This window comes from Myotis yumanensis, unplaced genomic scaffold (assembly GCF_028538775.1).
Source record: "Myotis yumanensis isolate MYYU_CA2020_CCGP unplaced genomic scaffold, mMyoYum1.0.hap1 SCAF_12, whole genome shotgun sequence".
Taxonomy (NCBI): Eukaryota; Metazoa; Chordata; class Mammalia; order Chiroptera; family Vespertilionidae; genus Myotis; species Myotis yumanensis.
In genome coordinates this window covers 44,891,814-44,913,905 of record NW_027223763.1, presented here as the reverse complement: position 1 = coordinate 44,913,905, position 22,092 = coordinate 44,891,814, and the positions used below count along the sequence as shown (strand labels likewise).

Below are 22,092 nucleotides of genomic sequence, written 5' to 3'. Positions count from 1 at the left end.
AGATGGTTCTTTTGTTTTAAATATATTTTTTTTTCCTGAGACCCAGCTGAGGGGCATCTCAGGCCGAGGAGTTGCCCTCCTCCCTCCCAGACTGAAGGGCCCCTCAAGACTCTGGCACTGGGAGCTCTCTCTACATCTGTCATCAAGAGGCTTGCATTTGTTTATTTCGTTTCCTTCCCACATTCATTAGTTTGTCTGAGCTAAGCAGTCATCTTTCCTTTCAAGCACTCTGAAGAATGAGAATAGTACAAGAAGTGGCCAGTGTGGGCACTGAATATCATTGTTCGAAAAGTCACTTTTAAAAATAGCTGAGCATGACCTAGCCAGTTTGGTTCAGTGGATGGAGCGTCGGCCTGCAGACCAAAGGGTCCAGGGTTTGATCTGGTCCAGGGCACATACCTTGGTTGCAGGCTCCTCCCTGGCCCGGGGCCCTGGCTGGGGCTTATGCAGGAGGCAAGCCATCGATGTGTTTCTCTCACATCGACATGTCTGTCTTTCCCTCTCTCTTCTACGCTCCGTAAAAATCAATGGAAAAATATCCCCGGGTGACGATTAACAACAACAAAACACATACCCAAGCAAAAAGTCTGCCATATGCAGGCAGCACCCCAAATTGCTTTTTAAAATAAAGCACGTGGGTGCGGGGTAAGCCCTGCTTTTCAATGTTGTGTGGTGGTCATCTTCCCCAAGTGACAATGAGGGAATTCACTTCTACATCCTGAACGCAACGCGACTGAACTTCACAGGAGCAACAGCGCTCGCGCAGGGAGTGTTTTCTCTGTGTGGGGCGTGCCAAGCACCTTACTTACTTCCCGCACTGCAGACTGTCTCGTTCTCACTTTGATTGTAACGGGAGTCTCCATGACCATCCCTGCTTATCTTGGACTCACGGGCAGGTAACTTGGGCAATAACGTACAGGGAGCATTGTAACACATAGCAGGCATTCAAAAAGTATCTGTTGAAGAAATAAATGAATGGATAGAGGCACTGAATGAACGCTATTCTTGAACAATACATTCTCCGTCTTTCTGACTGCACCCCCAAAACTCTGTCACGGGTGTTTCTCAAGGAGCGTCTCACGTAACCGACACCTGGGGGTGGGACCCATGCACTAGAGTAAGTCGCTTTTACATCAAGTTCCTATTGTCAGAGGTCCTCCTTCCACAAGCAGAAATGACATGAACCAAAATCATCTCCTTAGTTTATTTCTTCTAGAGCCCTTAGCATGCTACATTAACCCGACAAAGCTTAATCTCGTGTTCATTTCACAACACATTTCATGCAGTTCACAGCTGTGACGGGTTTTACATTGACATTACACGTGTTTCGATTCAGCCATGTGAAAGGAATAATTCTTAATGGGGTTTGTCTCTGAAAACTGTCCAAGCTTAAATAAGCATGTGGGCCGTTCACGCTGTTCTTAAGCGCAGTCACTCCTTAAAATGCAAGACGGATTTCCAGCGCAAGAACATAATGTCCCTGTTTGCAGTCCCTCTGCAATCGCACCACTTCCTTTGGGAGCCACATGTCCTGAGGAATCCCTCCACCAAACTGCATTCAAGTATACGGTTGTATTGAACACTCTGGGTGGAGTTTAGGAGCAAGGCTGACCTTCAGCGTCACATCCCCAAATAAATCTTCCGCGGTCCCAGCTTTCCCAAGACCATGCTTAGCATGAGACTCTCTTGTACAATAAGCATTTCAGCACTAAAGCCACAGAGCAGAGCTATTTGGCATTTCCCAGTGAAGTGCAAGAAATTAAATAAGTTATGTTTTTATTGCTAATAGAATCAAGCACAGTCACTTTGTCAAACAGAAGGAAAAGGTATACACAGGATGTGGCTTCTCCTCAGACCCTCCCCCCTTCCCCCTCCCAGGGTTCAGATGCACAGAACGTTGTCACCTGGTCCCCTCCCATCCGGTTCCACTTTAAGATGATGTGTTGAGTATTCTGGAGTCTGAGGAGTCGGACCGCTCGTCGTAGTCGTCCTCGGGGTAAATGGGCTGCTTGGACACCATGGGGCACCCCTCGTCGGGGATGGAGATCCGCGGGTCCTCGGGGGTGCGTGCGGGGAGGACGGGCGAGCTCCTGAAGACGCTGGCAGAGTTCCCCGGGAAAGGGCTGACGTACTGGGACCTCAGCTGGTACTGCTGCTGCAGCGTCATGGTGTTCCACAGGGTGACGTCGTTGGGCAGAAAGGGGCTCGACTGGTTTCTCGCCAGAGTATTCCTCAGCATGAGAGGGTAGCGGGGCGGCTGGGGGAAAGGGTGCTGCAGGGGCACGGCCAGGGGGTTGGGGACAACGTTACTCGAGTCCGCAGAAAACCTCAACGTGTCTGGGACTCGGAAGGCCGACCCCACAGACCATTTGGAGGAGGAGATGGGGTAGGAGCTCAAGGTGTGTTCGAAGATGTGCCCGTTGGAGGGTAGCACGAGGCTCTCGGGCTCGGCTGCAGTTCGCTCGGTGGCTGAGACCGAGGACCGGCTGGACAGCAGGACCTCCACGGCGCTCACCAGGTCCCCCCCACAGCCCTTCAGGATCAGCTCCAGCACCGTGGGCTTCTGGTTGGGGAATATTTTTTTTAACACTTCCAGGGGGGGTCTGTTGGCTTTCAAGCTGAAGGGCAGAGAGACGGTCCCTGAGGGGCCCTCAATCAGGAGGTGATTCTGCTCCCCGTGGTACTTGGGGCTGTCGGGGCGGCTGTCCGAGTTGCCCCCGTTTTTCTGGCCTGCATACCCACCTTCATCCACCGACACTATCTCGGGGCTCTCGGGGGTGAAGCAGCCTTTACTTTTTGGGACATCTGGGGAGCTCCTCTGGTCCGTGTCTTTGTCGCTGAAGGTCTCAGCGTTGTCTGCCAAGCTGCTGTCCCCAAGTCGCTCTTCAGTCAAATCTGAAAAGCAGAGAACAGCTGGGTTAATCCTCGCCTGGTGGCATAAAGAGGAACAGATGTGCTCGGGAGGGAGCCCGCACGGGCTTTCTGGGAGGGGAAACGTGTCCCAGTGGGTCACAGCATACCACACGCCTTAAAAAAAAGAAAGAAAAAGAAATCCAAACTACCTCATTGGCAAATGGCAAAATAGACCCCTGAATATGAACATCTAGAAACCAGAGTGATGTCTCGGAACGATGTGTTCAGGGAAGCTTGTCTCAAACACGAGGGCAGCGAAAGGCCAAGGCCCCCAGGAGGTGTGGCCGCCCAGCAGCACGGCCAGACCAGGGGCCTCCTGTGGGCTGGGGACCCACAGGCCCAGGGAAGGCAGGAACGGGAGCTCGGGCTTTCCTCCCGGCTCTTCTTCTGCAAACGCGGGGGCCGGTGGAATTTAAGGACATCTTCGGCCTGCGGGTACCCGTGCACTGCGGGCAAGTTTAATATGTCAGATCCATTTTCCCGTGTGTAGATTTCTCATTAAATATGCCTTGCGAAGTGGGCGCCGACGTGTTTCCACAGGATACCGCATACAAGAACGAGTTGATATGATGCCAGAGCGAAGGAAAGAGGCCTCTGTACATTGAAACCTTTATTTAAAAGCCACCGAGGTGTGGCTCAGTTGACTGAGTGTCGGTCCATGAACCGAGAGGTCACTGGTTCAATTCCTGGTCAAGGCACATGCCTGGGTTTTGCAGGCTCAGTGCCTAGTGGGGGGCATGCAGGAAGCAGCCCATCAATGTTTCTCTCTCATCGATGTTTCTATCTCTATCTCTATCCTTCTCCCTTCCTCTTTCTCTAAAATCAATAAAAACATTTTTTTTTAAAGCCACTTGAGGGGCTGGCAGACCTGTCAACAACTTGGATTAGAAAGCATGCAAAACCAGCTGTGCCTCCTGGATGGTGGGGGACAGGTTCCAGGAGGGGAAGGAGGAAGGGACTTGACAGGGTTCATGGAACTATGCAAGGAGCATGACCCATCAGTGAGGCAAATGCACCCCTAACTCCAGGACCTGGGGTGCAAGGGGGAGATACATTTTCCATGAACTGTTTTGTTACTAAAGTGCATTGAAAGGACTTAAAAAAAACCCTTGAATTAAAAGAAGAGAGAGGGGAAAACGGCTTTCCAAATAATGCAGAGATTTGCTGTGAAGTAAACCAGGTGCAAATTTAACATTCTGACCTATGACCTTACCCCCAGACGGGCTAGAATTACAGTGCTAACCAGGCAGAAAGGAGTAGCTAAGACTGTTTACTCGAAGAAGTAAACGCTAACAGACCTTTGTAATAAAGAGACATATTCCTTATTAATAAGCTGTATGCAAGTGGAACTTTATCCTTCTTAAAACATGTACTGGCAGTGTCTTCTGAAAGCCAATGTAACTGATCTAAAGGTGAAAATTATTAAGGACCCACTTGTCAGGTTGTAAACAAGTGGTTTGCCTGTTTTCTACTTCCTGGCGTGAATGGCCTCATTGTCCCCTTCCCTGTGGGCAAACCTGATTATGTGTAGATAGCCAGTTGGTGAAATTTCATCAAAGCAGCTTCTAAAATCCATCTCCTCCTATGTGTTGTTGTTTACTTTAAAAGCCTTAAACAAAGGCCCATTTATGAACATGCTTCTACTATGGGCTGTATCTTAAACATAACTGAAAAAACAAAATTTTGGTTCTCCACAAAGCAATAACTATGTGCCAAGCAAAAATACTTAGAAGATATTCTTACATTATATCAGTGCAACTTTCAATCATAAATCATATAGGAATTCATATTTATCCCAAATTTGCATTTTAAGTAAGCTGCTTATTTTTTTCCAATATAAGATTTTTCTAGGGCAGCCGTGAGCAAACTATGGCCCACGGGCCGGATCCGGCCCGTTTGAAATGAATAAAACTAAAAAAAAAAAAAAAAAGACCGTACCCTTTTATGTAATGATGTTTACTTTGAATTTATATTAGGTCACACAAACACTCCATCCATGCTTTTGTTCCGGCCCTCCGGTCCAGTTTAAGAACCCATTGTGGCCCTCGAGTCAAAAAGTTTGCCCACCCCTGCTCTAGGGGGTTCATGTATAGCCCAGAGATGGCTTACATCTCTGCTTTCTGCAACAACTCTGGGATGAACAGAAGACGTATCTTTGAAAGAGAAATCTGACATATTCTCTCCTCCAACTTCCTTGGACTGGAGACCCAGTTTCATCTCCTGAGTTAAGGTGGTACTTATACTTCATCCAGAAGAGAAAAACAGCACACACACACACACACACAAAGCATCTATAAATTCACACTCACACACTGTCACCAGCATGTTAACTCAGCACGGAACTGAACGCACAATTGGATTTTGGCCCCTGCTCCATGGAGCTTGGAAGAGCAAGTCAAATACTCTCCCTGAGCAAAAATGAACATCAAGGAACGTTTTCAATATTAGGTACCTCTACACAGTTTTCTTATGTCTTTAACTTGAGCTTTCATTACCTGTTATTATCAGGTATCTGTATCCCTGTAATACACAAGATACTGGAGACACCGAATAGATGGCAGCAAATAACAGAAGTGTGAGACTTGCTCCTAACTTGTGGAACTTATCATTAAGTTAGGGAGATAAGATGCATGTGCAGGGGGGAAAGCAAACACACCCAGGTAGACTTGCTACGCATTAAATATAACACGCATGTACACAAATGTTCAAGCAGCAGCCACAATAGCCAAAAGGTGAATGCAACCCCAGTGTCCACAATTGGATAAGGAGATAAATGAAATGTGGTCTATACATACAATGGAATATTATTCAGCCTCAAAAAGGAATGAAATGTTGGCACATGCTACAATGTGGATGAAAACATGCTAAATGAAATAAGCCAGTTACAGAAGGGCAAATATTCTACGATTCTACTTATTTGAGATACGTGAAATAGGCATATTTATAGACAGAAAATAGAGTGGTGGTTACCAGAGGCGGGGGGAAGGGAATAGTGTCTCACTGTTTAATCAGTACCAAGTTTATGGTTGGGATGATGAAAACGTTCAGGAAATGGATAGTGGTGATGGTTGCACAACACTGTGAATGTATTAACGCCACTACGTGACACCCCTAAAAATGGTTAAAATAGTAAAGTTTGTTATGTGTTGGTTTGGCGTACACACACACACACACACACACACACACACACAAAGAAATATGATACGTGGTACCCGAGCGATATAGGGGATAGTAAGATATTTTTAAGTAAGAGAAACAAGTGTTTCTTCTAAAAAATAAAGGGTGTATAAGTTTAGCTGAAAAGCTCAAAACTTTACTATTTTTAAAAAGAAATATGTGGACCTAAAATCAGCTTCCTATTCTGAAAGGTAGATTTTCCCTACCCTGGGTGAGTCTGAAACATGGACAACATTAAGGAAAAGGTTCTGAGGTCTGTCAGCCACCTTCATTCTCCCACAGGATGCTTCAGGCTCCAGGAAAAGGGGGTTCAACAGGAACCAGAGAACGCTATTCTGGCTGATCTGACACATCCACCGTTATGAAAAGATAGCTTTTTTTTTCAGGTTGGCAAACGATACACCATCCCAATAACCTGGATATGGGATGGCAGGAGTATAGATCTATGACAGTATAAAATCCACTGTTGACAGTGGAATCTTATATGGGTGCCACCTTGTTCCCCAATTGGGCCCCCCCCCCCCAGACTTTCCTCGTGCTACCCTTTGCGCCTGCTGCTGTGCCATGCCCAGTGCATCACACACTTCCGGTTAGTTCTCAAGGGATGGTGGTGGACTGTGCTGATTCATCCACTCTCAGGTTTCTGGGCTGATCAGCCTCTCCAACTGGGAGTCAAGGCTGTGGCGACAAAGTGAGAAAAGCTAGTAAGACGTGACAGGAATCCAATGTACGAACTCAACACTCCAACCAACCGAGGTCAGCACTGTTGATACTGTGTTCAAAGGGAAGATAGAAGACATTGAAAGAAGCAGTGAGTGGGATTCGCCTATGGCGTTCATACACCTGAGCAGCACAGAAAGGCCTGCTGTGGGGTGTCAGGTGAGCAGAATCCCAATCAACAGCCAAAGGCTATTGGGGTTTCCAAATTGGGCAAGGGGCAAGGGAAGACTAGCCTCTCACCTTGCACCAAGAGCAAACCCCTCGCTCAACAATAATTTCTGAAAGAAGAATATACAGTCCCTGCAATTCTGTGGCATTGTGGTCTATTGGTTGTGTTGTGGCACCTAAACTAGATGTATTGTAGATTATCTACACTAATAAAAGAGAAACATGCAAATTGACCATCCCTCCGCTATGCCCACCAGCCAATCAGAGCGATATGCAAATTAACCCAACAAAGATGGCGGTTAATTTGCATACACAGGTGCGGAGCAAAGACAGTGTAGAAGGAAGCCAAGCGCTGCAGAAGGAAGTGAAGCGGCGGAGAAGGGAATGGAGCCGAGGCAGCAGAGACAGGAGCGGAGCTGAGGTAGCAGACACGGGAGGGAGCGAAGTGGTGGAGACAGGAGGGAATGAAGCGGTGGACACGGGAGGAAGCGAGGCAGCAGAGACGGGAGGGAGCTGAGGCAGCAGAGAAAGGAGCCTCGGCGGTCTTTGCTCCTTCTCTGTTTCACTCCGGCCTCAGGAAGCCCTATTCTTGCAGGAATCTTCCTGCAATGGGCCTCTAGTTCTATTATAAACAAAGACTCTCACAAGTAATTACAGAGGGTGAGTTGTGAGCCCAGCGATAAAGCATAATGTAATAACAGGTGTTTCTTTACATCTCTAGATTTTTTTTTCTAAATGAACTTTATAAACCGTGTTGGTTTAAAACACAAAGGCCTTTCTTGATATAGAAATGTGAAGCTGCCAACAAACAAAATGAAAAGGAAACTACCCCCAAAATGCTTTACCCTCTTTTTTCTTGGAAGTGACGCCCTAATTCCTAGAGCACAAAGAGGAAGAGTATACTTCATCTGGTAATACTTTCACACCTGGAATATGGGTATAGGAAGCCAAAACTACTGGACAAAAACTGAAAAGAAATCAATTTCATCTGATATTACAAACTACCTATTGGAAGTGATAGTCTGTTGTTTCTAATGCTTAAACATCTAGACATCTTTAAAACTTACTCAATGCTCACTCTTCAATTTCATATTTTTTATGATGTAGAAACACAGCCACCCCTAAAATAAACTTTTCACTAGGGTAAAGGTTTTTCAAAGGTGATATTCAATTAAGAAGGAAATTTTTATATGGATAATGAGATACATATATTGTGTGTGTGTGTGTGTGTGTGTATGCCATAAGATAGCTACAAGACCTTAAAGAGAGAAAATGAACACTCACACAAACGTGACTTCCATCTAAAATAAAATTACAGTTCGAAAATCTAACTTTCTTTTGAGGATTTTTCCATATGAAAATGCACTGAAGTAAAAAATAATTCTAGATATTCATTTCAAATGTTTTGAGAAAGCATACCCCATCTGTGAAACATTTTGCTCAAGACACATAAACATGAAAAATTTTTCTGACTTAAATGTGGTGGGTTTGCCCCGTTTTGTCCAATTATATCTACAAAACAAAATATATCTCACATCCAGAATGAAAATACAAAAACACTGGCATAGAGAAAGGAAGGTTTCTTAACGCACGTCACTGGATTTCTTTTTTTTCTTCTGAAATTGCGTCAGGCGTTTTGAAACATGGACTGCATGTCCTCAGCTGTTCGCTTGAGCACTGGGGAACACACCTCTGAACAGCTTCCCCAATGGGTCATTTTCAAGGCACACAAATAAATCTTCAGTGGCAGGCAGGAGCCTGGGCAAGACTGGCTTCTAGAAGAGCCGACTGCCCAGTCAGAATTCTAACAGGAGACAGGCTTTGTACAACTTCTGTTATCTTTATCTCATACTACAAGTACAGAGTCATAAAAAAAAAAAAAACTGAATCGCTGACAACTTAAAGTACAGCAGGAAATGAATGTTGGTCTAAAATCTTTCCTTTTCTTCCTAAGGAGAAAAGAAAACTTGCGGAAAGTAAAAATATATAGTCACATTTTCCTTTATTAAAAAAAATCATTAACGCCCTGGCTGGTGTGGGTCAGTGGTTAGATCACGAGCCCTCACACCCAAGGGTCTCATGTTGGATCCCGGCCCCAGTCAGGGTATGTGCTGGGGAGGCAACCAATTGATGTTTCTCTTTCACATCGACGTTTCTCTCTCTCTCTCTCCCCCTCTCCCCCACTGCCCTCCCTTCCTTTCACTCTCTCTAAAAATCAATGGAAAAAAACATACTTGGGTGAGGATTAACAAAACAAAACAAAAACAAAAAAAGAAAAATCATAAGAAGATAAAAAATCATTAACAACACTGGGTTAATAACATGTGGCAGTATCAAAATGGCTTCTGCAGACCAATATTTTGGGGGAACATCTAAAGGGCTGGATATAAGGAAGGATGGTTTTGCAGCTGAGCTGTGGACTACAGTATATTTCCTACAAAAATTTAGGTTTGACCTCTTTCTTGATTCAGAAAATAACACGTTTTGAGAAGCAGGAGGGAAATTACCTATAAACCTACATGTGTATCTGGTACTTATAAAAATGCAAGCCGGAGTGGTTCAGTTGGGTCAGCATCGTCCTGTGCATCTAAGGTAGGAGCTGGTTCGAACCCCGGTTGGGCATGTACAGAGGCTGCCAATAGATGTTTCTCACATTGGTCTCTCTCTCCCTCCTACCCTCCTCTCTCCCTCTAAGTATGTCCTCCGGTGAAGATTAAAAAAATTTTAAAAATTTTTTTAAATGTCTATTCATTCATCCATGTACTTAGCAAACATCCTTGAATCCCTCACTATGTGCCCAGGCATCTACTAGGTAAGAGATGAGTTTTTCATATATAGGGTAAAGGTTTTGATCAAAGCATTACCTCTTAGCCACTTACAGTTTACTAACTAATCTTTTTTTCTTCCCTAACTAATCTTTTGCAAAATTTCCAATTTATCTTTGTAATTGGTCACATTTTACATTGAAACACAGCAAGTAACTCAAAGGCCAGCAGCTGGACCAACTATGGTGTAAGCATTTGGGGGGATATTGTTGTAAACATTCACATATAAAGACTGGGTGCAACAGATATTCACATGGAATTAAACAAAGAATAATCAGTGCGGGGGATGGGGAGGCAAGGGGAGCAGAACACTGATCCTAGCTTTGCAAAATTTATGTCTGACTTGTCATTGGAATCAAAAGAGATTAGAAATCTGGAAAAGAACTAATGTTCTGATATTTAAATTTTCCAGAATACTGTCATTCAGTGGTTGCCTGGGCTTATTTTTATAGCTGTTTATACAACAAAATGGGAGGGAAAAACACCGAGTTATGTTTTTGTTTCCTGAGCGCTCAGACAAGGAAATGATTCACTAAAGCCACGTGGGACTCCTGGGGAGGGACACTCAGACGTTACTTAACCTTGGCCATGGGCACCCATGCATACCCCAAGTTCAAGGTCCGCTGTGCCATCACAGTCACCTCAAACTAGACCTGAGGCCCAGGGGCTTGAGTGGCTAATGGCCGGGAGACTGTAACAGGTTAAAAAGCCAAAGAAAAGAGGGAAGCGAAAAGGGAAAGGAGAGGAAGAAAGAGAGGGTAGGGGAGGCAGGCAGGCAGACAGGCAAATAGTTCTGCACTGGGCTCCATCCTCCCTCCTGTCAGGAAGAAGTGCAACATTTCCAGGAAGGGGCTCCAAGTCCTCCAGGGCGTTGATTTACGGAGATTTACTCCCGGCCCCTCTGTAAAGCTGTTAGCAGAAAGTGCTGACTGGCTGCAGCAGACTTTCTCATCAATGCTCTTTGATTGTATTTTGCAAACAAAATGCCTGTTGCTTGGTAACATTTCACTTGAGCCTGACCTTCCCCGAAAGTTATTGCTATCAGATTCGATTTACACTGTCCTCCTGTGATTACTGTAATCTTTTAAACCCGGGAGTTCATCCATCAGGGAAAAGAAAAGTTGGTTGTGTAAGTCGAGGGCACGGCCATCCCCCAGATTTATAACCTGGGGAAGTGTGCTGGGTGGAGGGGCCGGCTCTTTCCCGGATGGCAGTGGAAGTCTGGTTTCTAGAGGTTGAAAAGCTCCAGTTTTTCATGCCAGCCCTGGTCTCAGGTCACAAGAGGGACCCCCGCACCGCCCGATGCCCACCTCAGGCAGCTGGGGCTCTAAGGAGAGGGAAGCTGGGAGACCCGCACTGCACTGGTTACCCCGGACCCCAAGGGGCTCACAGAGTGGGGTGACTGGAGCTGGGAGGGACAGCCTCCGCCTAGGGTTGCCAGATACATTTCAACTTCAAATATATAATGAAGAATTTTTAGTATTGAGTATGTCCCACCCAATATTTGCCATCCTGTTTTTATTTGCATGTTTTTTTGCTAAATCTGGCAACCCTCGCACATGCAGCAGAGAGGGAGTGGATGGCCTGAGAGGCAGGAGTGAGAAATGCAGGGAAAGTCTTGTTCCTCAGGCTCTAGGCTCCTGGGCCAAGGAGCCCATCCGCAGAAGGGTGCAAGGACAGAAGCAGGCTGGGTGGGAGGGAGTGCCCCACCTGCCCAACTGCAGTTTCCCTGAGACTGGCAAGGGGCAGTATCCAGTGTAGCCACAGCTGCCACTGAACATACCTTTGCTGGGACTCTCGTACCTCCTTCAGGGCCCTTGTGGCCTGTGACTGCTCCCGCAGGTGGTAGGCACACCACCCTATAGGCAGGGAGCTGGGCTGTCCTACTCACCCAGCTGGGCTGCGCACCAGGCCCTCCCCTTCCCCAACAGGCAGGGCCCCAGGAGCAAAGGAAATGGACGGGTGCCTCCAGAAAGGCCAGAAACTGAATCTCCTCAGCGTCCTGCCCCTGGAACCAGCGCTGGGGTACGGTTAGGAAGAGACCAGTAGCACAGGATCACCTACTCCTTTTCATTTGGGTGGTTTTTGTTTTTGACAGTGCAACTCTGAGTCCAGCCCCTCGCCCCAAATGACGCCGTCTTAAAACCAGACCCCGAGTTTAAGTTCAGAGGCACACGGCACGAGTGACCTTGAAGTCTCTCCCACCTTTTCATTTTCTTCTGGCCAACACAGCCTCAGAGGGTTTCCCATCCGGGCCTGGACCGGTGATCTGGTACCACTCATTATACCTGCAGGTCTGTCTGTCTGTCTGTTTTGTAAATTAAGTTTAAAATAAGAAAGTAGACTGGACAGGACCCAGTGGAGCAGGAGCTGAAAGGCACAGAGCACATTTAAAGATGCTATTCGGTACCGGGTATGAGGTAAACTAAAATAAAGGTAGTTTTCAAAAACTCCCAACTTCTCTCACTACAGGTCTCTTATTCACCCCTTTTCAGGAGAAATCAACAGAAAAGGAGACCCTACTTTCCTATTTGGCCCTGCCCTTCTACTCCTAACCAAATATGATGTTTTTTATTTCTTTTTCCTTTAAGAACACTGTAAAGACCTTGTGCACATATTTGTTTTGATGACAGATGCTGACGGAGGAAGAACCTACAGCTAGAGATCTTCCTTCTCCCGCCAGAGGCTGCCCCGACACTCTCCCCTGAAGGAAATGGTGAGGCGGGGGGAAGGGAGCCGCAATACAGGAGTGTAACTTTAGCTCTCACCTTGGAGTTGACCCTTAACTTTCCTCAGCTCCTGAGCCCAGGTCCTGAAAGGCTGGCTGGGCTGGTTCAGGCTGCTGACTCAGAAACACTAAGTGTTGAAAGATGCCACACTTCCCAGAGTATTTTCATGGGGGACTGGAAAGGGTGTGAGGGGGATGAAGAGGGAATTTAGGAGACTAAGTGAATCGATGATACATATGTAAAGAAGCTTAAATTATAATTTGGGGCTTAAAAAGATCTTATAATTCCAGGCCAGCCATAGATGATAATCAAAGAGCAGGGGGAAATGTACACCCAAAAAGAAAAAAGAATGCTTCAACCCAGAGCTAGAAATAATAACATTAGAATACGTAAATTCTCCTTAGAACCATCGCCACATGGAAAGGGATGGGGAACACACTACACCTTTAGATAAGATAACTCCAGTCCTTCAAAGAATCGGAAGCAGAACTTGAAGAAATTCCTTCCAGTCCCAAAACTGAATGTTGGTGTTGATGTGGCACTCCCTGAACAGCGGGTGCCTCTCCAGCGGTGCCCAGCAAACAGACCTTTCTCTAGGGCAGTGGTTCTCAACCTTCTGGCCCTTTAAATACAGTTCCTCATGTTGTGACCCAACCATAAAATTATTTTCGTTGCTACTTCATAACTGTAATGTTGCTACTGCTATGAATCGTAATGTAGATATCTGATATGCAGGATGGTCTTAGGCGACCCCTGTGAAAGGGTCGTTTGACCGCCAAAGGGGTCGCGACCCACAGGTTGAGAACCACTGCTCTGGGGCATGTGCTTTTCACCTGCATTCCTGGCTAACAACAACGACAAAATTTCCACAGTTACGGACTGAAGCAGCCCTTTTTGAAAGGACCAACCTAGACACAGAGATCACAGATCTCCATAATTTGCCAGCAGATACGGATTCCTAATGGTCTGGGAACTTACTGTAACATGCCGACCTGCCATGTGAACAGAGCTTCACTTACTTCTCTGCATGTAGTGAACTACTTGTCCAGGAGTCCCTGATATACTTCGAACTATGCATGGTATGCTACACGCAAATAAATCACAATACGCACAACTGCAGGAAGGTATGATATACATAGCAACCAGTAGTCTCACCCAGGCGGGTTCTCTACGCGTACACCCCAAATGGACTTCCTTACAGAGCAACGCATGGAAACGATCAACTTGCATGCTTGCCTTCCTCATGAAAACAACTACTCTGTGTGTGTTTTCTTGAGCCGCCACCACATCGTCGGATTGGTGATTGGCATTTTTAATGGAATTATAGGGTCAAACCAACTGAAAGAAGAAAATAAAAGTTATATAAATGAATGTGTAAGGTATGTAATGTGACCAGCTAGAAACTGAGCCCTTGGTCCCTGATGGCTCAGTCTCCCAAAGCCACCAACGACTCTGACCTCTCTCATGGTACATCTGATTCTCCTTTGCAATTACCTGTTCTCGATTTGGAGGACTCGGGCTGTCCCTGAACACTCAGAATAACAGAGGGGGCACCGGTCTGGTTTGTCCGGTGAAATCAGTCTCCTTTTATTCTCCCAAACCTGCATCCTTCTGCTGCTGTGGCCGCAGCAGGTGCTGCCCCGCCTTTCTTCCTGCCCTCGCTACCCTCCTCCTGGCTTGTTTTTGGTCTTGTGACTCTTTAGAAACCATGAACTTTGGGTATCCCAAAGAATGGTTTGAAGGGCACAGGATGTGGACAGAATCTCCTCTTGAATTGAGACCCCCAAACTCAAAGCCCTATTATTATAGGAGTGCTGCTGGGCAGGTGGCCATTGCAAACTGCTACCTACAACTGACATAAACTTAGATTCCTGCTATGGTGTTGGAGGCAATGGAGGTTACAAGTTATTGGCATGAATCAACTTCTAGAAGCAAGACAAAACATTCCCCGTTACTTGTTTTAACCTAAAGGAGAAAGGCAAAATAAACCATCTTTCTCTCTCCCTCCTATTCTTCTGTGGCAAACCTACAAATATGAAGAGATCAGATTGAAAGGAGAGAGACAACTGGGGTGGAGTGGGGGGGGCATTACTCAGAGAAATGCTTACATCCTACTTTGGATTAAATATCCACAAAATCCAGGGCAGCAGATCTGTGCCTGCAAGGCTGCCTGTCCACTGGCCCCCAAACCAGTGAGTGCATCTCCCCAGCTCCACGCATCAGTCAACTGCTCCTGAAAGCCCTTCTCCAAAAGCCAGAAGCTTTTGCAGACTTCCACAAACTCCTTGGAGGTGTGGGGGTGGAGGGGTGTCAGAAGTTCTGCCACAGTCCTACCTTTGGGGCTCTGGGCCTCATAGGGCCTTCCCTCGAAAAATTCAAGCAAATCCCTTTATCCCCTTCCCTGAGAAGATCGGAGCTTTTCCTTTTCTTTCCTATTTGCCACACCAAACACATGTCAATTGAACTCCAAAAGCCTAAAATCAAAGGAGTGCTTGGGCTGGGCAGGACAGCACGCTAGAGATTCCCAGGAGAAAAGAGCCTCATCTGGGGTTTGCAGACCGGAGACCTGGAGGAGGGAAAGGGATGGAAGCAATGGGGTGGAGGGAACCTGTCTACCTCCAGAGCTCAGGGCGGACCCACTCTCTCTAATGCACAACACAGGAGGAGAGGAGAGAAGAGCAAGGAGAGGTGAAGGGAAGCAAGAGAGTCTTTACTCCATATCTGACTTAGAGCATGAGGCACAAGCGTCCTAGAATCTGGGAAAGGGCTCTCCAGACCTGGCCTTCCTCACCGCAGTCAAGTTTTTGGTTTGTTGTGCTTGTGTGTGTGTGTGTGTGTGTTTCAAAAAAATATATGTTTTTATTGATTTCAGAAAGGAATGGAGAGAGAGATATAGAAACATCAATGATGAGAGAGAATCATTGGGAGCCTCCCGCACACCCCCAACTGGGGATTGAGCCTGCAACCACAACGGGGCATGTGCCCTTGACGGTAATCAAACCCGGGACCCTTCAGTTCACAGGCCGGACATTCTATCCACTGAGCCAGACCGGCCAGGGCCACAGGTCAAGTTTTGTTTGTATTTCTTTAAACCACAGAGACAGCTGAAGGCGGCCTGAGGAACCTAATGAAAGACGTGAGCAGTTTTGCAAAAGAAGCTCACTCTGGCCACACCAGATTCTGGGTCCTCCCTATCCGTTTAGAAGCCTTTCTGGCCTTTTGTACTATTGCTTCTAAATGAGACTTCTTTCAACAAAGTGCAAGACGCTGCAGACCACAGTGCGCTACCGGACAGGCCTGGGGGTAGCTCCAGTTCCCTCGGGGCCGGGCCGAGAAGAACGCCCGGCTCGCAGTCAGCCAAGCCCCTCGGGCCTTGGCTCCGTCCTGCACCTACACGTCCCAACCTCTCTAAAAAGCCCTAAGGCGGGGAACCCCCTGAGCACGGCGGTGTGTACGCCCGCGTGGGCTTTAATTTGGACCTGTCACGACCTCTTTAGTTACCCGTCGCACTGTCCCGTCGTCTGGCTAGCTCAGGGCGTCCGGGTTCCACCTCCCTGATCCAGAAAGAAAGCCGGCAAGTGCCTGGACAATAACCGGCCTGGCGGAGTTTGGAGAGGAAGCCCCGGCAAGGCCCACCTCCCCAAACCTGCCTCCAGGGTTCCCAAGCTCCCCAGTGTTTCCGCCCGCGCGCTGGGCCCGGCTCCCCGCCCGCAGCCCTCCTACCTGGCTTGGCGAGCGGCGTCTGCAGCGCCCCGGGCTGGGGCTCGGCGGCCCAGCGCAGCGCGGCGGCCGCAGCCAACTCGGCGGCAGGGCGCGGCGGCTGGGACGGCTGCGAGGTCGGCGGCGGCTGCGGGGCGGCGGCGGCGGCGGCGGCGGCGTCCCCAGACGGCGGGGGTCCCGGCAGGGCGCGCAGCGAGTCGGGGATGAGGCTCTCCAGGCTCTCGTTGGCCTGCTGCCGGCGCAGTGCCACCTGCGCCGCCATGACCCGCTGCCGCTCGATAATGAGGATGCACTTCTCGCACGTGCAGTCCTTGAAGCGGCAGTAGCGCTTGTGGCCCTTGAGCCAGGACAGCACGCCGTGGTTGCGGCAGCGCGCGCACTTCGGCGTGCGTTGCAGGGGCGCCCGCGGCGGCTGCGACACCGGGCCGCCCATGTACAGATAGGGGGAGCCGTAGCCGTTCATACCCCGGGGTCCCCGAAGAGCTGGCGGGCCGGCGGCGCGAGCGGGCCGGGGGCGCTGGACGGCGGGGCTGGGAGGCCCGCTCAGGGGCGGCCTCGAGGCGGCCGCGTGCGTCCCGAGGTGGTAGGAGGTGCAGCAGCCCTTTTACGTCTCCCGCGGCGCTCGCAGCCCCGGCCTCCGGCGGGTACGCAGCCAATCCCACGCCGGTCGCGTCTCCGCGGCTGCTGCTCCGGCCGGCACGTCCTCCCTCGCCGAGCGTTTCGGCGGCTGCAAGGTGCCGGCGACAGCGCTGGTTAAGGTCTAAGCCAGCTTGGCCGCAGTTCCAGCGCGCTGCCAGGCCCAGCACCTCCCCCCCCCTCCTCCGCCCTCCCACTGCCCCCCCCCCCACACACACACACACCAGTCCCAGCCTCTCCGCACTCCCCACCCACTCCACGCCGTCCTCCTTCCTTGCGCCCCTGGAGTCGCTCACAGCACCTTCCGCGCCACCTGCAGCCAGGCGGCACCCGCGGGGGCGCTCACGGCCCCGCCTCCAACCCCTCCGCGCTGCCCCTGCCCCGGCTGCAGGGACAGTGGCGCTCCGGACGCAGCGTTGCCCACCGGGCCGAGTGAGGGTGGGGGTGCCTGCAGGAGTGGGGTGGCCGCTCCCCTTCTCTCCCTTCCCTTCCCTCCAGGTTTGATTTGCGGCGCCGAGCCCGCTTTTATTCCAACACTTGGCCTCAGAAACTCGGCTCCGCGAGAACCAGAACCTACCGTGGAACTGATTCGAGAAATTTTGTCTCTTTATGTCGTTTTGCAACTTAAAAAAAAAAAAATCGTGCTGCTGCAAAAGAAAAGGAATGTTTTTGAAAACTTGCTGGCCCAAGGATAGCAACCCCATTTTGCAGGCACAGTCCACCCTCTCTGGCGCCGAGTTTATTCCTGTACCCTCCTCCCAAGTTTTAATGAACAATCGCAGCCCCGAACGGCCTGGGGAACTCTCGTGCGGAGGACTTTCTTAAGTGCTGGCTCTAAACTTTCAGAATGGACTGGGGGGCCATGATAACGCTCAGAAGTTACTGGATATGATCTCCCCTCTGCCCAATAGCCACTGACCCATCAAACGGAGACCCCGCGTCACCCAGTTCAAATCCCCACGGACTCGATGGCTAGGGGTGGCGCCATTTCTCTCCCCCACCCCACTGTCTTTGGGGAGGCGTGGAAGGGGTCCCTGCACAAGATGACAACATAAAACTTCGTTTAAATTGTTATTTGTGTGTTTCTAATCTCCTAAGAGTACCCTTTTGGCCTAATGCAGACTACTGCCGCAAACACAGGGGCGACAAAACACCCCCTCCCCCAACAAAACAAAACTAAACACAGGTGGATACAGCGACTCGGGGCAGCGCGCTGGCTCGGTGCGAGGCGGGGGAGACGGCAGTCCCGGAGCTGGGCGGTGCGGGTAATCCGATGCGGGAGGAGAGCGTAGACTAGTCCGCTGCAGTGGTCAACCTTTTGGCCGGCCGCGCCCTTTTCCCCTAGGGGAGGCCGCTTTTCTCCGCCCTGGAAGCAAACAAGCTACCGGAAAATGTCCCTCTGTGTTTTCTGCGAATTCAAGTAGCCAATCCCCAGCGTAGAACAGTGCTTCCAGGAGGGGAGAAGGGTTAAAAAGGGACCCCGGTTGTGTGCTTCCCCTAGAAGCCACCTCCGGCTCAGACCTCTCCAGGAATGGGGGATCGCTGTATGCTGGCCTGGTGGGGCCTGGGCAGGAGAATGCTAACAACCCTGGACGGCCTCCCCCCGAAGCGCGTGGGGCACGAACCCCATCTGTCCTCTTACCATCCCCACCCCCTCACCACCACCACCTCAGTCCTTCCTTTCTTCCCAGTGTTCGCTAGGAAAACAAGCCCTAAAACACTACAACTGTAAGGAACTTCATAAGCTCTCAGGGCTGGAGGTAGGTCACCCGCAGCCCAGTGGGCCAGAGGCCGGGCAGTGGGGAGTTGGCAGTGAGTCGCTTCACGTGACAGACACAGAGAGACTAGAATGACACTGAATCTGGGAACGTTAGTTCGCGCTGAAATCTTTCCGGGTCTCTTGGTCTCGGAGGGTGGGGGGCGAGGGACCATGGACTTTTTTCAAAGTCCAGTTTCTCCGGAGTTTCTCCAAATGGACAGCGAAACCGGGACTATAAAATCGTTGGGAATAAAACTTTTTTTTTTTTTTTAAGGAAAGCAGCAGACCTGGGCACCAGGTTTTGGGGGCGGACAGTCCCACTTGCTAGGCGACCCTCCCCTCCCCCCCCCCCCCAGGTCACCTAGCCACCCTTATCTCCTTTACCACTCAAACAACTTGGCATTATTTGGTCCCGGGCTGGTTCACTCCTGTGCACATTGGGGGCTGAGACCTAAATACTCATTTGATATAGCATAATAATCCTTTTCTCATATTTGATGGGAATGTTTTCCATATCCCAGTATTTGACAACATCTCCCTATAGGGACAGGTTTGTATTTATGTTGGTAAAACGTCCCCTGCCTCCAAGTCTATTGTAACCTAACACCTGACAACCCCGAGTCCCATTTCTGTTTGCAGAAAGGGTTTATTCAAGCACATAATGGGATCCCAGCAGAAAGCCTTTTAGAACAAGGGGCTCTGGTAAACTTCACCACATGAACTCCGTTTCCAGGGCTATTAAGCTTTTAATTGGAAAATAGCAGAGGAAATTTCAAGGTGACTATAACGTGTTAGCAGTTAGTGCGGAGAAGAAAAGCCGGAGCGGGAATGAATGTGGAAAGCATATGGTCCGAATCACATTTAGGAGGAGCGGCCTGCTTCTAAGTCCCGGCGGCTTATACACGTATGGGAAAAACAATCAAAGACATTGGAAAGGGAGGGGGTAGGATTACAAGTAAATGTAACCTCACTAGCCTGAACCCACTCGCGTTCTGCTCTGGGTGGGGCGTGTGTTTTCAAGCCACAGTTAACTGGGGAGCACTGTGACCGATATTAACAGTGAGAGAGAATGTGCCTACGCGGTTCTCTCTCTTCGCGCGCACAGTCTCACGGTGTGTGTCTCTATCTAAAAGCTTGAGGAATGCAGGTGTCCTTGCTGAGAAACTGAGGATGTTCTGACTCCGAATTTGGGAGTCCTGCCAGCGGCGCCTCACCTCAAGAAACAATCAAAAGGACAGTTTCATGTTGTCCCGATTGTGTAATACATCAGGGCATTTTCTGCTTTGCTGGATTCTCATGGAGGCGGAGGTCAGGGTTCCTATTTTGTCGTTTTAATCTCAACCACGGTGACGCTGGAAGCGGGAGGGGGTGGGGGCGTGTTGAAAGCCCTTTGAATGCAGAAAAAACGAGCCCCCTTTCCCCGTGTATGAACTTCTCAGCTCTCACACTGTCCGTGCCTCTGGGCATCCGTCTTTGGGCAGTTTCAAAATGAAAGGGGGGAACAAATGTCTAGCGAGGCCGTGGTGGGGCAACCAGCAATCGATTTCTTAAGGTGACAATAATGCCCTTGTTCTCCCTCAATTAATTGGGGAGAAACCCTTGAGCACTCCCCCAAGGAACCCCGACGCCGCCCTCTGGGGTGTGGGGCGGCGGCCGCGATTGAACCTGCATTTGCAGGGCCGGGGGGAAGCCTCGGAGCAGAAGGAAGGTGCGGAGCGGTTCTGTCCTCACACCGTTTTGGCAGCGGGCGGCCAGAGGGTCTCCAAGGGCCTGGCCTTTGGGGAGCAAAATGGGGCGCGGGGCTGCTGCTCGCTCCTTCCTGTTCTCGGAAGCCAGCAGCGACCCAAGCCTGGAAGGTGGGCTCCCCCGGGGCAGATTCCTCAAACCCAGCCCACACGCAGGCCGCGCCCGCCCCCACCTTTTGGGGTGGGGTGGGGGGTCGTTCCTGTGTTGCTTTCTCCAAAGGGCCCACTGAACAGCGACCTTAACTCCGGGCTTCCGAAGGGAGGACCCGGAAAAGCGCTTCCTCGGAGCGCTCCCCACTGAGCCGTGGGTCGGCCCGCTTCCCCGAAGGCCCCGGGCGCAGCCGCTCAGTCTCCGCTCGGGTCTCCGGCCGGGAGCGCCGCGACCTCGGCCCGTCCGCCGCCCGGCGGATCCCCTCGGGCCTGGGAGTTCGAGGCTGGCCCTTAGGGGAGGGCCTGGCTCGCTCGGGGCTCCTGGGCCAGGCGGACACACCCCGCGGGCAGCAGGAGAGCTGGAGGTGGCTGAGGGCGCCGGTCTCATCCCCAGCCCCATTGCGCAAGACGGTCGCAGTGGGCGGCCTGAAGCGTAAAGGAGAAAAGAAAAAACAAGTCCCCAACAAGGTAAAGTGAGAGCAGCGATGGCTTTAAAAGTTTTACGATTATCTTATCCCTCTGACTACAATTCGAAACAGACAAAGCCGAGGAAGTCTGTTTAGGAAATCAGTTCGATATTCAAGGGGCAAGACGGTCTTGCCTAGGTTTCGCTCATGGGCTCCGGTGCAGCTCTTCCAGGATGCGCCCCTTCTCCAGAACTCCCTTCCGCCCCCTCCTCCCTCGCGGTCCCAGAACAAAGCCCTGCGGCGGGGAGAGAGGGAGAATGGGCGGGCTTCCGGGAAAGAAGTCCCTGCTCGGCGAAAGGGCCCCGGAATCCAGGGCGAAGCGGCCGGCCGGCGCTGCTCGCACCGCGGGGGCAGTGGGTGCCAACACCCGGCCCCGAGGCCAGGCCCGCGGGGGGATAACGCAGCGCTGCGCCAGGCGCGGGGACTCGAGAACCACCCCAACCCGGGAAACTGAGGCTGAGACTGGGCACGCTTGACCCAACACCGAGCCCTCGGGACCGCACGACTTCCGGAGCAACCGGGGCCCCGCCCCCACCCGGCGCCCCGCCCCCGCCCCCGCCCTGCTCGCCCCGCCTACCCGCCCAGTTCCCCGCCTGGGCGCCCTCCCAGCTGTCAGGGCCGCAGTAGTTGAGAAGTTTGCTGGCTGTTTTGCCGGGGACCAAACTCTAGTCGCTGAGTCAAGGCCCTTGGAGTTTCTGGGAGGGAAGGGGCCAAAGGGGAGGCGTCTTTTCCAGGCGAGCCGTGGGCAGCGCCGCGCTCAGCGGCCAGCAGCAGGGCTCAGGCCTTGCCCGCGGGTGGGTGTGCGGAGGGAAAAAGGAGAACTAAAGCGCCGCGGAAGTTCCCAGGGCAATCTTTTCAGAGGGGCAGCGGCCAGGGGCACGCGGCCGTGCCCCCATCCGGCCCGGTGGACGAGGCCAAGCTGGGTGAGCCAAGGAAAATCCCTGTTTCTCGGCAGACTGCTGAGGGGTGGGGCATTGTAGCGCCAAACGCATTCTATAGAAACGCTCTTAATTCCTCTTGATGCAAAGCGTCAGGTGTAGTGTATGGGCACGTGTGAAACCAGTTCACTGAGGTTCACGGGGA

General features: G+C 50.6%; 1 protein-coding gene across 1 annotated transcript; it reads right to left on the bottom strand.

The window, feature by feature from the left end:
* Nucleotides 1–1,197: 1,197 nt before the first annotated feature.
* On the bottom strand, nt 1,198–16,715 carry DMRT3 (doublesex and mab-3 related transcription factor 3). The gene is made up of 2 exons (XM_070430160.1): nt 16,256–16,715; nt 1,198–2,895 (listed from the first exon to the last, which is right to left on the bottom strand). Exons 1-2 carry the CDS (start codon nt 16,713–16,715, stop codon nt 1,931–1,933), a joined length of 1,425 nt encoding a protein of 474 aa, XP_070286261.1. The 3' UTR covers nt 1,198–1,930.
* Nucleotides 16,716–22,092: the final 5,377 nt, after the last annotated feature.

Coding starts and splice junctions, on each gene's coding strand:
- DMRT3 (XM_070430160.1), bottom strand. CDS start 16,715: ATGAACGGCTACGGCTCCCCCTATCTGTACATGGGCGGCCCGGTGTCG. Junction 2,896..16,255: donor GACGCCGCTCGCCAAGCCAG/GTAGGAGGGCTG, acceptor TCTGCTTTTCAG/ATTTGACTGAAGAGCGACTT.